Source organism: Canis lupus, chromosome 38 (assembly GCF_048164855.1).
Source record: "Canis lupus baileyi chromosome 38, mCanLup2.hap1, whole genome shotgun sequence".
Lineage (NCBI taxonomy): Eukaryota > Metazoa > Chordata > Mammalia > Carnivora > Canidae > Canis > Canis lupus.
The window spans coordinates 21,216,187-21,230,979 of NC_132875.1; the positions used below are offsets into that span (position 1 = coordinate 21,216,187).

Here is a 14,793-nt window from a genome sequence, read left to right on the forward strand (position 1 = left end):
TCCCCGGGCTCCCGGGCTCCCGGGCTCCCCGCGGGCGCACGGCCTCGGCTCCGGCCCGCCCCGCGCCCTCACACTTCCTGATCTCGTTCTTTCTCTCTCTTAAAGGGGCCGAGACCGCGGAGCGCAGACGCCGCCCGCCCGCGGGGAGGATGCTCCGGTTCCCGGTTCCCGAGTGGCGGTGACGGGACCCGGTGGGCGCCGCCGAGAGGCCGCGGAGCGGGGAGTCCGGGGCGCGGCCCGCAGCCAACCGCGCAGCTCGGGCAAGGGAACCAGGCGGGGAGCACCGCGGAGCCCCCGGGAGGCCCGGGGCTTGGCTCTGACGCCTGGTCCCCGAGCAGGCCCCAGCAGGCCCCGAGCAGGACCCGAAACCCGGTTGCGGCCGCTCATCCTCGACCTCGACCTCGACCTCGACCTCGACCTCTCGGGCGACCCTCAGCACAGCCCACGTCCCCTCCTGGCCTCTTCATCCACAGCCAGTGATGCTCACGCAGCCATGGGCTGGAATGCGAGGGTCACCGAGGGTCACCGGAAGGAAGCCTCGAGGCCACTGAGGCCCCCACACCTGGAGAGACCTGCGCCTCCAGAGGCTGCTGGGGCTGCGTCCCGGGTGTGCCGGCCTCCCAGGCCCGACCCAACGCCCCGAACCAATCTCCCAGGAGACTGGACAGGCCTGCACTGTTCTGGTCAACTGTGAGATGGCAATTGGATAAGAAATGGTTAAAACCAGGAAACTCCACATTTCTAGAGAATGTCAGAGGGACTTTCCCATGGCAACACCTGGTGGTTTCCTCCGGCAGCCGCACCCGCACCCCGACCGCCCTGCACCAGAACAGGAGCCCGGCTGAGAACTGCCTCTGCCCTCAGGCAGACCAGACCGAGCAGACCTGTGATAACCCCCAGTCACAGGGGGGTGCTGGGCCTGCCCCGCCGCTGCCCGCCTCTTCTCCCGGCAGAACCGGGTCGCCAGACCCTCCCAGCTCTCCATCCGGCATTCCCGGCTGTCCGCGGGCCTGGCAGCGAGAGAATTGCACATCCTTGGTACCTTCTGATGAGGTGGGGCCAACCAAAACCTTCAGTTGCTGCCCTAAACCCCCCCGCCCCAGGGCGCCTGCCCTCTGACCCTGTGATTCCGTTGGACTCCAGGACTGCCCTCCAGGGACAGTCAGAACCAGGGTCCCCTGCTGACCCACACAGGACACGCACCTTTGATAAGACCCCAACCTTTGAGGTTTTAGGCCAGAGGTTTGCAACATACCCCAGCCTTTCCCTAAAGATCTACCCATTTTTCCTGATGAACTTGCCCAGGCCTTACCAGCATCCCTACTTTTCTCTCTCCAGCAAGCCCAGTCTATCCCAGTGTACCTACTGGGAAGCAGGCAGCGTGTGCTGGGGACATGATGGTAAGACCTAGGCTTCTTCCCCAGAGCCAGGGTTGGCCGGCATGGTGAACACTCTGGGATCCATACTTTGGCTGGTGGTGACTTGAACCTGGCACCAAGGGGGACAGGCAGTGGAGACGAGGTGGTCTCTAAGAAGAACTTGCCAGGAGAAAGCACACTCAACCAGACTTTGGAGGGAGGGGAGTGAGGCAGAGAACTGGGGGTCAGAGATGAGGCATTCCAGGCAGTGGCAACAGGTGCAGAAGCAGAGAGGTATGAGGAGAGGGGACCACATGTAAGGCTGGAGAAGGTGGCGGGTGGGGGAGGCAGCGCTGAAGCCCTGTGTGGTGACAGATCAGATTTTTTTTTTTTTTTTGACAGATCAGATTTTGTTGGGAATCCTCCATGAGGTCACATCCTCTGTGTGGACGAGCTCTGGTCCCAGCTGCGCAGTATGGCCCTTGTTTCCCTGTGGGGAGGCACGAGAGTCTGGCGGGCTCCTGAGGGGAAGAGGAAGTCTGTAAGAGGGCACAGCATATTTTCCTGAGTGGCTCTGAGGAGTCCTAGAAATAGAAGTGGCAATCCAAAGGTAGGACAAAGACCAAAGGTGGGATGAAGAGGGTCTTTGATGGCAACTCTCAGGGAAAAAGCTCCCATCTACCTTCTACAAAGGGAGGCCGAAGGTGTAGGGGAAAGGACAGGAGCTTTACTAACACAGCGGCTGGCATCCTAACTGCCGCTTACTCTGCACAGCATGCATGGTCAGCCCTTCCATTTGTGCTCCGTAAGTCCCCCTTATCCTGCACCTTCCTTCTTCCCACCCTACGGGGTCTTGACCTTGAGCTAGTCACCCAACCTTTCTCAGACAGTTGCTGTAAGAGCAACATGAGATGAAGTACCTGCTACCCGGTAGGCCCTGAATAAATACTGATTGCATCTTCTGCCCCTCCACGGCTTGAACCTGTTTGTCACAGTGGCCTCACCTGTCTGGCACCTCACGGGAAAGAAGGTAAGGGCAGGTGGGTGTGCAGGAGAGGCAGGCAGTGCGAACCCACCATGCTCCAACATTGATGAGGCACTAAGCGACGAGGTCTCAGAGCCCTGCATCTTGCCGCCTTCATCAGTTAGCTCTAGCCTGGAGCTTTGGGTGGGGAAGGAGGGACATCTCTGCAGCCACATCTGGCGTTCCTCCCCAAGGAGCGGGGAAAAGAGCCATGGGACCAGCACCAAGCCACTGAGAGAAGTTGAACCCTTGTCTTGTTTTTTTTTTTTTAAATGAGAATTTTTTAAAAAAATTTATGATAGACATAGGAAGAGAGAGAGGCAGAGACACAGGCAGAGGGAGAAGCAGGCTCCATGTCAGGAGCCCGACGCGGGACTTGATCCCGGGTCTCCAGGATCGCGCCCTGGGCCAAAGGCAGGCGCTAAACCGCTGAGCCACCCAGGGATCCCCTTGTCTTGTTTTTCTTGATGTGGAAAAATACTTCACTCATTTTCTTGCCTCTCTAAGCCTCCCGCTCCCCACTCCCTCTTACCCTCAGCTGAAGTCTTTGCCTTAAACTTCATGGAAATACAAGAAGCAATCGAAAGGGAACCCCGGCATCTTCTCACCACCACATCTGCTACCTGCCTTGCATCACACTTGCTTTCCCTCTAGTGAGACGGGAGCGTCTCTTCTCATGACCACGGCCAACCCTTCCATTTGTGCTCCGTGATTCGCCTTCTCCTTCACATGCCTCCTTCCCATCCTGCTGGCCCTGCTCTCAAGCAAACATGTCTCAAAGATGCCCATTTTAAAGCAAAAACCTGGCAGCCGCGGTGGTGCTGCGGTTTGGCACCGCCTGCAGCCCAGGGCGTGATCCTGGAGACCCGGGATCGAGTCCCACGTTGGGCTCCCTGCATGGAGCCTGCTTCTCCCTCTGCCCGTGTCTCTGCCTCTCTCTCTCTCTGTGTCTATGAATACATAAATAAAATCTTTAAAAAAAAAAAAAGAAAGAAAAAAAAGAAGGTGCCAGTAATTGGAAATCCAGGAGAGAGGAAGGAGCTCGCAAAGAAGAGAGAAGGAAGCAAGTGACAGGTAGGTGGCTGGGAGAGCCCAGTGTCACAGACACCAAGTGAAGGACATGTTTCAAGAAGGGAGGCTTGGCTGTCAAATGCCAGTGGGTAAGGTGAGGCCAACAAGAGAGGCAATCCTTCTTCGGATTTGATCCCAGGACTCCAGGATTGCGCCCTGGGCCAAAGGCAGGCGCCAAGCCGCTGTGCCACCCAGGGACCCCAGGAATTCTTGATTAACGGTACTACTCCTTTCCCAGGCACTAACTACCTATTACATTGTTTCATTTTCTGAATCATGCTTGGCTTATTGATCTGTTCTTCCTCAAACTGGAAAGCAAGCTCCATTATGTTTCACCTGTTCAACACTATACAACAGTGCTTGGCACATAGTGAGTCTTAGAGTTTGTTGACTGACAAATGAGTCTTTGGCACATGCAATATGCCAGGGTTGCTAACTCCAGACTAATAAGAAACTTCATATACCAGGGCACCTGGGTGGCTAAAGTGGTTAAATGTCCCAGGTCTTGGGATCGAGCCCTGCATGAAGCCTGGCATTGGGCTCCCAGCTCAGCAGGGAGTCTCCCTCTCCGTCTGCCCTTCCCCGCTGCTTATGCTCGCTTTCAAATGAATAAATAAAATCATTTTAAAAATTTTTAAAAAAAAGAAGCTTCACATACACATTGTGATAAACATTTAAGAGTAGATACTCATTAAGGCCATTTCTCAAATTCATATGTACCTGGTCTCCTTTTTGGATTTCTATCTGGGTGGAATGGGCCTGTCTTCAAACTGTGTTGTCACTACCTTCCATCAGGCTCCCATCTGAATATATAAATTGAATTAGAGGATCCTCCAAAATAGCCCACCTTTGCCTGAGGTCTCTCTGAAAAGGTTCCTTGGTCCCCTGCCTATAGCTTATACACCAGCTCTATGTCAAAGAACTCATCCAGAGCTCAGGGTGGCAGGACGGCCTCACTTTTTTTTTTTTTTTTAAGATTTTATTTATTTATTCATGAGAGACACAGTGAGAGAGGCAGAGACACAGGCAGAGGGAGAAGCAGGCTCCAAGCAGAAAGCTCGATGTGGGACTTGATCCCAGGACTCCAGGATCACACCCTGGGCTGAAGGCAGGCGCTTAACAGCTGAGCCACTCAGGGATCCCTTGAACAGCCTCACCTTTGACTCCAAGGGACCAGCAAGAAGCTCAAGATAGAGCTCTATTAAAATGAAGGAGGGGGAAGAGACAACAGTTGGAAGGGCATGAGACAGATGGAGGTGATGGACTTCAGAGTACTGTGTCTGGTCCAGGGACCGGGATAGGATTCCTTGTATTACCATTGAACACTGGGGATCCTCTTGGATATGAGAGATCTGATCCCTCCCCAGGGGCTTCTGGTATTGGAATAAGCCCAGTAAAAATAAGTATAAGCCCTAGGATGCATTATCAGCTGCTACCTTTGAATAATTTCACCCGAGCTCATGATCTGCTAGAATCAAAATCTAAAGGAGAGAAGGCATTTCCTGTATGCCCACCCCTGTGCTCAACACCAACAGCACAAGCATATGGGTCAGCTCTTCTCCCAGAGGCACAGGGCATCCGAGGGCAGAATGACTCAGGGCTCCACATGTGGAAGAAAGAAAGACCCCCCCCCCCCTTCACCCTTGGTTGTGGCTGGCAAAGCCTGTAGGCCATCTGACAGGCCCCACTCCCCCCAAGTGGGGAAATCTGACCAGCGATAGAATCGAGAATGATCCTCACTGAAAACAGGGTGGGTAGATTCTGTGGAGGAAATGGTTCTCATGGCAACAGACTGCCCAATGGTGAGCTGGAAGGCTTTCTATGAAACCTTTTAGGCTCCGCACACGGGCTAATGGGCTAATGGGAAATGCTGGGGGGCGGGGAATCCACATTCTAGATGCACCTCTGCCATGCCTTGCTGGGAGGGAGAAGGTGGCCGGCTCCTGAGGTCACCACATTTCTCCTGTTGCCAGGCGGGGCTCTACCAGCACAGAGTTACATTTCCTCCTGGGGAGCTGGACTCCTGGATTGGAGATTTCAGGGGGTGGGAAGTGATAGGAACTGCAGCATCGAAACCTAAAAACGTATTTTATTTCGAAGTTGTGCTTTGGATTTTCCCCAATCCAACATCTGTTGAGTGACAGTCTTAGGTTCACACAAAGCATCTCCAAGCATACATACAATATTCCAGTTATCAACACTATTTTAAAGAATATACCATTTTACACAAACGTGACATACAAGTCAGACGCCACAACATTGCGATTCCCTGGAAGATCTAAACTTCTCTTCTGCACGTGAAGTACACACACACCAGCCCTTCCAGTGGTCTGTTCATCCTGTTGCTGGTGTCATCGCTCCTCATCTCCTTGGGGAGAAACCAGGGCGCCCTGAGGAGGTTGGCTGAGACCAGTGTTTCCAGTTTACAGGCTGCTGGCTGCAAACTCCTCTCTTTTCCAAATGGGGATGCTGGTTGCTCCACCCCACCTCTGTTCCCCAAAGCCTGACCCATCAGAATCCACAGCGAGAGAAGGATCCATGCCTTGAGGGGCAGAGCAGGGCTCTCTGAAACATCATGCTGGTTTAGGCAAGCAGAGCTGAGGAAGACTGGTCTCCCTTGGCCCCAGGTGGCCAGCTCCTTTTGGCTTTTTCGGTGTAAAAATCACAGTGTGCGACCTGAATTCCAGTTGACTGCAGGAGCTCTGCCGAGAAGGACTCTCCTTCTGTGGGTTCCTCGTCCTCTCGACAGGTCCATCTCACAGGCGTCAGGAGCACCAGAGAGGGAAGACAACTTGGCTCCCAGAGCTGGGGTGGAAGGTGGGGGAGTAGGTGGCCGGCCACTCACACACTGTCCAGTTCATGATGCCAATCAGCAGATGGACACGGCCCAAGGGGACAGTGGACACAGTCATGTACAAGGGCTGCAAGAGAAATAAGGCAGGAACAACACAACAGGCCCAAAGCTTTGTCATTAAGAAAGCTTTGCGTTCTCAGGAGTGTGCTAGAAGGAGGGGAAAGGGCAGGCATGGGTACCAATTTTGATCGGCTGGATCCAAAGGAATGTAAAGGGAAAGGTAGGGGGTTCCATTTTCATCAAGGAAACAGATCCTTGGGGCTGAAAGCCACTGTTGGCTCAAGACCTGTGCAAGTCCAGATGACAGACAAGGACAGGCCAGTGGATAGAGCAACAAAGCCAAGAATCCAGAGGACTGTGGGTCGCTTCCCACAGCCAGACTCATTTTACTGACGGAGCTCTTCATTTCTCCTTCCTAGCTCTTGGGATAGTTTTCCTGGTGTTGCAGGTTATCCTAATAATCTAGCGATTCTCCACAAAGCTCCTCTTTCCTTTGCACAGTGAGGAAAAAATCCTACCATCTTCCACAGCACCAACTGCCAACTTCAAAAGGTTGGTCCAAAAAAGAATCTTCTAGGCTAAACATAAGGAAACTCAGATTTTCCTATCTGAATGGCAACCCATCGCCTCTCTTGACCTGTAGAAAATAAGGCTAAAAGCGTAGCTTTAAAACCAGAAAACAGAGAAGAGGAATGAGCTTCAGCTCTAACTCAAGTAGTTGTCTGAGACTCATGAGACAGGGGTGTGATGGTTTCCAGCCCTGGAGGATAGCGTGGAGCCAGGGCACTGGGATGAGGGGCACCAGTTTTGGAGGCCGGATTAAAGTAGGCGAGGGCATCATTTCTGCTTTTTGGAGAGAACCAGAAAAAAGGCCAAAGGCAGGCCAAAATATTCAGCATCCAATTCTTTATTTTGTTAGATTCCGGCCTCAAGAAGACTTTAGAGCCTGTGGGGCCAAAGTTCTCTTAGTTGTCCTTATTTGGATAAAAGAAAACAGGTTTTAAGGAGTAATGTCTCTCTTTAATTTAACTAGGGCTCTCCAAGCCCCTGTTGGTCCCTAAAGAGAGATCTTGTAGAATAACCAAACTAGAGGGGTGAACTTAGGATACATTTTCATTTGGGAACAGTTTGGGGGTTAGTGAAGGTGAATTTAATTTTTGAATAGCATAATGAATTTTTTCTTAAGTGCCCACAAAAAGTGAGGCAGAAGGACCCATTTCTCACCTTTTCCAAACCTGCCATAAACACAATGAAACTCTCTTAAGACTCTTTACCTAAGTGGAACCAGCTATAAAACTGTCTTATACAGGAAAGTGTCTTAAATGGAAAATGGTCCATTGGAGACAAAGACGGGAACCCGAGAAATGTCTATACATTCAGAAAAACTTCAGAAGTTCTATAAAAAGACTGGGTTGTATTCCTAGAGGATGAAGGAGAGCGAGAGCAAACACCAATGACCAATTCACACCAATAGAGAGAAGACAGAGAGAAAGCCCCCAACCCCAGACAGATTACAGGATCGAGTTCCATCCTGTTCAATTTTTTATGATGGAGAGACTTCAAAGGCTAGGTTCCCTGGCCCAGACAGAACAAGATTTGTAACGGAAACAGAGACCCCTGGTGGCTCTTGTGCGAACTGCCACAATAACTTACAAGGAGACTGGTCTGGGACCAGGAGAGGCTACACATGCCAGAGACCAGGAAAACGTGTGTGTGTGTGTGTGTGTGTGTAAAATGAGAATGGACTATATATGGTTCCCTAAAGTCAGTACCCAAAACAAGATGCCACTGAAAGCTGGCTGTCAGTAGCCAACCATCTGGTCAGGCATCCCCTGTGTCTGAGGGGACGGAGACTTGAGCCCGTGTCCTCATGACTTGCCGTGCCAGATTTCACAGTGACCTGATAATGGAAAAATCTATCTCTGGCTAACCTAAGGACAGTATGTACTGCAGCTGGCTGGATTACGACGACGGGGAGAAGCAGAGGGCAGTGGGAAGGGCAAGGCAGGGTGACAACGAGGGCTTCATTCTCAAGGTTATGGGTGACGGGAAGGCTAATTCCTGCAAGAACAACTTAGAATCTAATTTTCAACTGAAGTCCCCAAGCTAGTTAAATAGGAAGATTTTTTTTAATAACAGTCAGTCCCTTCAGTCCCCTTGTCTAGAACAATTAAATTATATCCTTCAGACAGTACAAGACTTGTCAGTGGACTGTGGGGAAGATGAGGAGTTGACACCAGGGCTAGTGGCATTTGTTTTGGGGAAGACGGTGGGCTTGGGTCGTGTAGCTGGCGGCTTAACAGGGGCGGCCATCTTGACAGACTTGACAGGCCGGAAGGCGCAGGCGATGTCCCCTGCAGTACTGGCACTGCGCTGGAAGGCGGGCTCGGGGTCCTTGAGGAGCTGGGTGTGCAGGGGGCTGGAGGGCTCCGATGTGGGGGCCACCACTGGGGAGGTCTTGAGGGGCTCCAAGGTGTCCAGAACCACATCGGGGGTGTGCTTGACACTGCTCTGCCGCTCTAGCTCACGCAGCTCATTCAGGGCAGAGTTCATAGTTGCCTCAATATCCTGCAAAACAGGAAAAAGGAGGAGGTGAGGCTGCTGTAGGGAGAAGTCCCCAAGGATCCTGTTTCAACAGCATAGGCCGAATCACGAAAAAACCAACTGGAGGGAGATGTCCAGATTATTTTACTTGGCCAAAATTCTTTTTTTTTTTTTTTTTTTTGGCCAAAATTCTTAAACATACGAATGTTCAGAATGTGGGGAAGGGGGAAAAAGGGATTTTCATTATCACGAGATTTTTTTTTTTTTTTTTTTTTTTTTTGCCTTTAGAAAAGAATGGCTGAAATGTTATTTTAAATAAAGTCCTCAGGTTTTGGAGATATGCACTAAAATATTTCTGGTGAAATGACATATAATCCAGTGGGGAGGGGAAAGTTGGGTGAACTAACAGTGGCCAGGAATTTGGTGACAAGTACATGGCATTTACTATCCAATTCTTTCTGCTTTTGTGTATGCTTGAAATTGTACATAATAAACCATTTTTGACTAAATGGTAGAGATGTGGTATGATCTTTGTTTTCTTGGACTTCAAAGGTCAGGAAAGGTTCCAGACCCTGATCTTGAATATTCATCAGGACACCTCCCAGTGCTCCCACCCCCGCCCTCCCCTTCCCTTGCCCCACCTCACCGCACCCCACCCCACCCACTGGAGTGCCCACTTGAGGAAGCCATTTCCTTCTACCATCACCAGGAGAGGGGACCAAGGAGCGACCAGGAGGGGGAGCCAGAGCCCACACAGGTAAATCAGCTCTTTCCAGTCACAGTGGAACAAACCGGCTCTCAAGAATAGCAGAACCAAAGACCCTCTATCCACAGCCAGCTGCCCCTCAGGGAGACCTCCCAGTTCCCTCCCAGCCTTTTCACACCCTTGTGTCCGCCACCCCTCAAACCACCACAGGGCTCCTCCCTTGGAATCAGGCTCACTTGGAAAGATGACACGTTCCAAGCAAAGGCCTTGGCCCTTACGGGGTGAACCATGCTTTCTGCTGACAGTGATTTTTACTCACCCCCATGATGTTCTGAAGCCTTAAAACTGCTCAGGAAGAACTTCATCATCTCCCTCCTCAGTCCCACTCTACAGCTAGGGGGGCGCGGTCTGTGCCAGGAATGTAGTCTAACATTCCTACTAAGCCCTGGCTCAGGAGGGAGCTGGGAGGAGGGTTCCCGCGGTGCAAGGCAGGTCGCAGCCAAGAGCTCAGGTAGGGGCGCAGAAATGGAGGGTTAGCCAAGCAAGATATCTCAGGCCCCAAGCTTAATACTATGCTCGCCAGGTTCGCCTTCCCGAAGCAGAGCATCACAATTAAGCCAATAGAGACCACAGGCAGCCTCTATCGCCCCCTGGAAGATGGGGTGACAAGAATCTCAACTCAGTTGAAACATAAGAGGGCAACGGGGAGCCCATAGCTCCTACCTGGTCTAATGAAAATTATAGAGTTGGGAGAGGCGTCTGAGTGAACTGCCTGGAGTGGCCCCGGAAGTCGGAGTTTTAGAGGTGGGGCTGGATCGCTAATGTTTCATGGAAAACAGAGACTTGTCAGTGTGGTGTGCATACATGGAAGGAAGACCCTATAACCAGGGAGCTCATTGCCACTGCCATCTGAAGCCTTGGGCTGGAAACCCTTCTGGTACCCAAGCCCCTGCCAGCAAAGTATTTTGGGGCTGTCAAAACAGGAGCAGATTAATGACTGATCTTCTACCTCCCATTACGGATGAGAGATTAGCCTCGGGGAACAGGAGAGGGGGATGGGCAGGGTGGCAGAAAAATATGGCCAGAACTACATCTGAGCCTCAACAATCGGGCAGCTTCACGAAAGCCTACCACCCTCTCAAGACCTGAAACCTAGGCAGAATGGACTCCAACAAAAGACTAATTATTTGCTTTAAAATGTACACTCCCGGGACGCCTGGGTGGCTCAGCGGTTGAGCGTCTGCCTTCAGCTCAGGGTGTGATCCTGGGTCCAGGGATCAAGTCCCACAACGGGCTCCCTGCGAGGAGCCTGCTTCTTCCTCTGCCTATGTCTCTGCGTCTCTTTCTGTGTCTTCTCATGAATAAATAAATGAAATCTTAAAAAAAATAAAACATACAGCCCCTTGCAAACAGCCTGAACATGAGCCAGAAGTCCGAATTCTTTTATTCTGTCTTTGAATTCTTCTTAGGTTAGTGGGGTTGGCAAATTGCTTAGAGAGCTGCATTGTGGGGTCCAGATATCCAGCAGCCTCTGAACCTGGTATGTGATGTACAAAGCCGCTGTTTCAAGGCCTGTCGTAACGAATGTGGGCTGCACTACGCAGTAGTGACAAACGTAGACAGGCCAGCTATGTGTCCAGAAGCCCCCAGTTACCTGTGCAATGACCTCGGGATCCACAGGCCGATGGTTATTGAAGCTCTTTGACCTTCCTGCTGTCACTGTCTTCCGGATCTGTGGACTGTCCAGCCGATTCTTCAGGGATGAGTGGCGGCTGATGGAGTTGAGGCTCCCATGCCCACTGATGGAACACTTATCTGGCCCTTCCTTGGGGAGACTCTGGCTCATGATGGGCTGGGAAGATGGGCGGCAGCTAGCCCCCACCCCCGGGGAGGCAGAGTCAGTCAGGGAACTACTCAGCCCATGGCTGTCGCTCCGAAATGTTTTCCGGATGCTCCCAGATTCTGGCCGCTTCCTTTGCCTTCAATCACAAACAGAAAGGGCAGTGTGATCAGGGAGCCCTGGCCCCGAGGAAGCTGGGATGAGTGAGAGTGGGACAGGTGTTGGCATCCAGGGACTTCTGGAAGGAGAGGGACACACAGCATGTTCTCTCCTTGGCTTTACCTTCCCCCTTGCTGTCTCTGTGCCTCCGTTCCCCTGCCACCCCCAACCTGGGCAAAGGAGAAACGGATACTTACTTGGTGGTCGTGGGCTTTGAGTTGTCAAGATGTAAGGTGCTGCCAGGAAAAATGTCTGATTAAGGGAAAGTTTCTAAGGGGGGACAGATTCACAGAAAGGCCCCCTCCATGACCTGCTTTGAACAGACACTAAGGCCCAGGTGGGAGAAAAACTCTCATCATCACCATGAACGCAAGAGGAGAGTTGATTTTTCCAAATTCTAGCATGTTTCTTGGCCAACTATAGGACTGTAATCATTTTGGGCTCTGGCAAGAAGCTGTTGTTGCTTCTTATTTGCAAACATGGAACAGAGTCTTTTTAAAGAGGCTGCAGTGCTGCAGGGTTAGGGCCAAGTTTGTGCATTTTCTTAGGGTGGAAATACATCTACATGACCCTAAGTCACCCAGCACTGGGCTGAACCCTGGCTCTGGGCCAGTCTCCTTCAGACCACTGAGACTCTCATACAAGACAGCTTGGCAGAGTCCTAGTAGTATGGGTGTTGCCTACTGCTGAATAATTTCATTTTTTTCTTGGGATCAGATCCTTAAGGACCTAGCCTAAGAAGCAATACAACTTCTGGTTTGGGAGGTGCAGCGGGGCAACTCTGATCCGGAACCTACTATGGGCGACTAAGGCTGAGGCAGGCATTGAGATGGAAGGGGTAGGGACTGGAGATAAGGAGCTAGTCTGTGTGGCAGAGTCAGTGTCCTAACCCAGTCCTGGTCCCGTTCACTGGTTAGGTCTTCTACTTCGGGGCCAGCGTGGAACCTGGCACACATTTCCTGAAGCTGCCTGCTCAGGCCATTTAGCCTTGGGTGTCAGCCATTCTCGAGCAGAAGGATGTTCTCAGAGTCTTATGTGGCTCAGCTGAAATGACTTCCCCTGCAAAGTCTTCCCTGGTACCCCAACTCCAACAGCAGGCAGAAGCACACACTCCCGCTTTTGTTCCCTTCAGAGCTTCGATGGCACTGCTTTTTTGTTACCTGTCTCTATGGTATTTACCTTGCGGGAATGAGCAGGGAGGCCGGGCACTGCATTATTCACCTCTGAATAACCAGCACGGGCGCTTGGCACGGCAGTGGGCCCTCGCTCTATGTGTGAAGTTAAACTGAATGCCACACCCGCCTAACTCTCTCGCTGATTTCCTCTTTCCACTTGAGGATGGCTGACTCACAAAGCTCAAACTGCTGAGGGGGCAGATTGTGGAGTGGCTGGTGTGTGCCAGGTCCCTGGCCAGGCCCCTGGGACGTGAGGAGAGGAAGGCAGAGCTCTTGGGTTCAAGATGCTCAGCCTGGTGCTTTATCCGAGTGCAGCTTGAGTCCCGAGAGACGCTCAAACTACTGTGGGACTACAGAACGCGGGCACCTAACTCAGGTGGTTAGGTGGCCCTCGGGGGTGTTAGCAAGGCTTCCCCAAGGAGGTAAATCTTCTGACTACGTCTTGAAGGGAGAGGAGGAGCTGATCAGAGGGAGGAGGCAGCAGATGTGAAGGTCCAGGGGTGTGAAAGAACCCGGGGCCCTGGGAAGGAGCGACGTGTGGGGCAGGCAGCGAGGCTGGAAGGGCAGAGTCACTCCTCAGGGGCTGCCACTCACCCACTGACTAGCTGGTGTCTGGGGAGACCACATCCTCTGAGAACCCCGTCCTGACATCACCAAGGAAGGAGTTCAAGGGAACCGCCTTGACTTTCCACCTGGTGTTCACCTTCTGACTATTTCGGCTATTATCCTTTACAATTTCTTTGTACAAATGGCAGCACATATATGATGGCTTAGAAACATGTACCTAACTAATTATTTAACTCTCCCTCCACCAACCCCACCTCAGTTTCTGGGTTAATTAGAGGCTTACAACCTTATGATTATAGGCTTATAATTAACACAGACTTGTAAATAAAGAAAAAAAATGTGATTAGTCCACAGTTACTTTTTATTAGCTCGCCCTCCCAGCAGGGCATTACGCTGGAGGGAAGGAAATAAAATCCTCATTCTTTTTTACTGGTCTGACTTAAATTATACCTACACTAAGTGAGCTGAATCAGCTACTTTGCTAACTTGAGGGTGAAAGATGGAAGAGAGCCACGTGCCCCAACCACTCCCCCTGCTACCGTCTGGTTGGAAGAAAGCCAAGAGATCTGGGCGACCTGGTGCAGTTTCAAAACAACAAGCATCTTTTATTCTCCTTCCAGTTTCAGTGTCCAGAGGCTACGGTTAACAGGTTTTCAATGTGCAAATCATTTCATTCCTCCAAAGCCAGGGGGGAATAAAAACTGTACATCATCTGCAATCCATATTCATCAGGAACACCCTGGGGCTTGTCATCCCGCTGGCACTGGGCCAAGTTTCAGGGTCTGGCGGAAAGAGGTCGGTAGGCTTTGGGACTTGGTGTCTGGCCCCTTGAGATGAGATTAGTTCTCCAATAACCTGAATGTCTCTAGGGGAGGCAGCAGCACACAGGCGTGGAATCCCTCTAGCCGGCCAGATCGGGTGTGGGTGGAGTTAAAACCCTGGGATGCTGCTCACAGCCACAATGAAAGCTGGGGCCAGAGTTAAGAGCCTGCCGGACAGGAATGGGAATCTGCAAATGGACTTAACAGGGGAGGATGACACAGGGCTAAAGCAACAGGGAAAACACGGACAATTATTTCTACTGGTATGAAAGGGCAGAAGGGAGCTGGCAGTTAGGCAATGATTAAAAAGCTCAGGACAAAGCTTTCGTTGTGGGGTGCTGGTGGTGGGCGGGGGCAGAGTAGTCTCCTTTCCTTGACGGAGTGAATGCCGGACAGGGCAGGAAACAGACACATGGTATCTAAATAAACCCATCCGGGGTCACGTGAGCCTAGTGGAAGACACACAAGATGTTGGATCTTTGGACAGACAAGGAAGGACCAGGAAGAAGACATCAAAAACCATTATTTGGGCAGGAATTGGAAAAGAGAAGGCACCTCTGAGAAACAGTATAAAACCAAGTTGCATAAAGTGACCAAAGCTTTGGCCAAGTTTTAGTAGTCAGATGGGGCCGGGGAGGCCCGAGCTGACAGATGCTGCAGAAACCCAGGCTGGG

At 51.6% G+C, this 14,793-nt stretch overlaps 1 protein-coding gene and 1 long non-coding RNA gene across 11 annotated transcripts in view; one reads left to right on the plus strand and one right to left on the minus strand.

The window, feature by feature from the left end:
* The first annotated feature begins 16 nt into the window (after positions 1–16).
* Positions 17–2,320, plus strand: LOC140627048 (uncharacterized). Its single transcript, XR_012026010.1, has 2 exons — positions 17–1,053; positions 1,761–2,320. It is a non-coding gene; the product is annotated as an uncharacterized lncRNA (long non-coding RNA).
* A 3,202-nt stretch (positions 2,321–5,522) lies between these two features.
* The window catches only part of SRGAP2 (SLIT-ROBO Rho GTPase activating protein 2), a 234,822-nt gene continuing 225,551 nt past the window's right edge, over positions 5,523–14,793 (minus strand). For 3 of the 10 annotated variants that reach the window (XM_072815062.1, XM_072815060.1, XM_072815061.1), the window contains exons 22-24: positions 11,754–11,792; positions 11,212–11,536; positions 5,523–8,875 (exon numbers count right to left, since the gene is read on the minus strand). In XM_072815062.1, coding sequence (XP_072671163.1) covers positions 8,492–8,875; positions 11,212–11,536; positions 11,754–11,792 — 748 coding nt within the window. In that variant the 3' untranslated portion in view covers positions 5,523–8,491. Of the gene's footprint in view, positions 8,876–10,280; positions 10,376–11,211; positions 11,537–11,753; positions 11,793–13,877; positions 14,569–14,793 lie in introns of those variants that run through there. The other 7 variants (XM_072815064.1, XM_072815063.1, XM_072815066.1 and 4 more) reach the window with 6 other exon arrangements.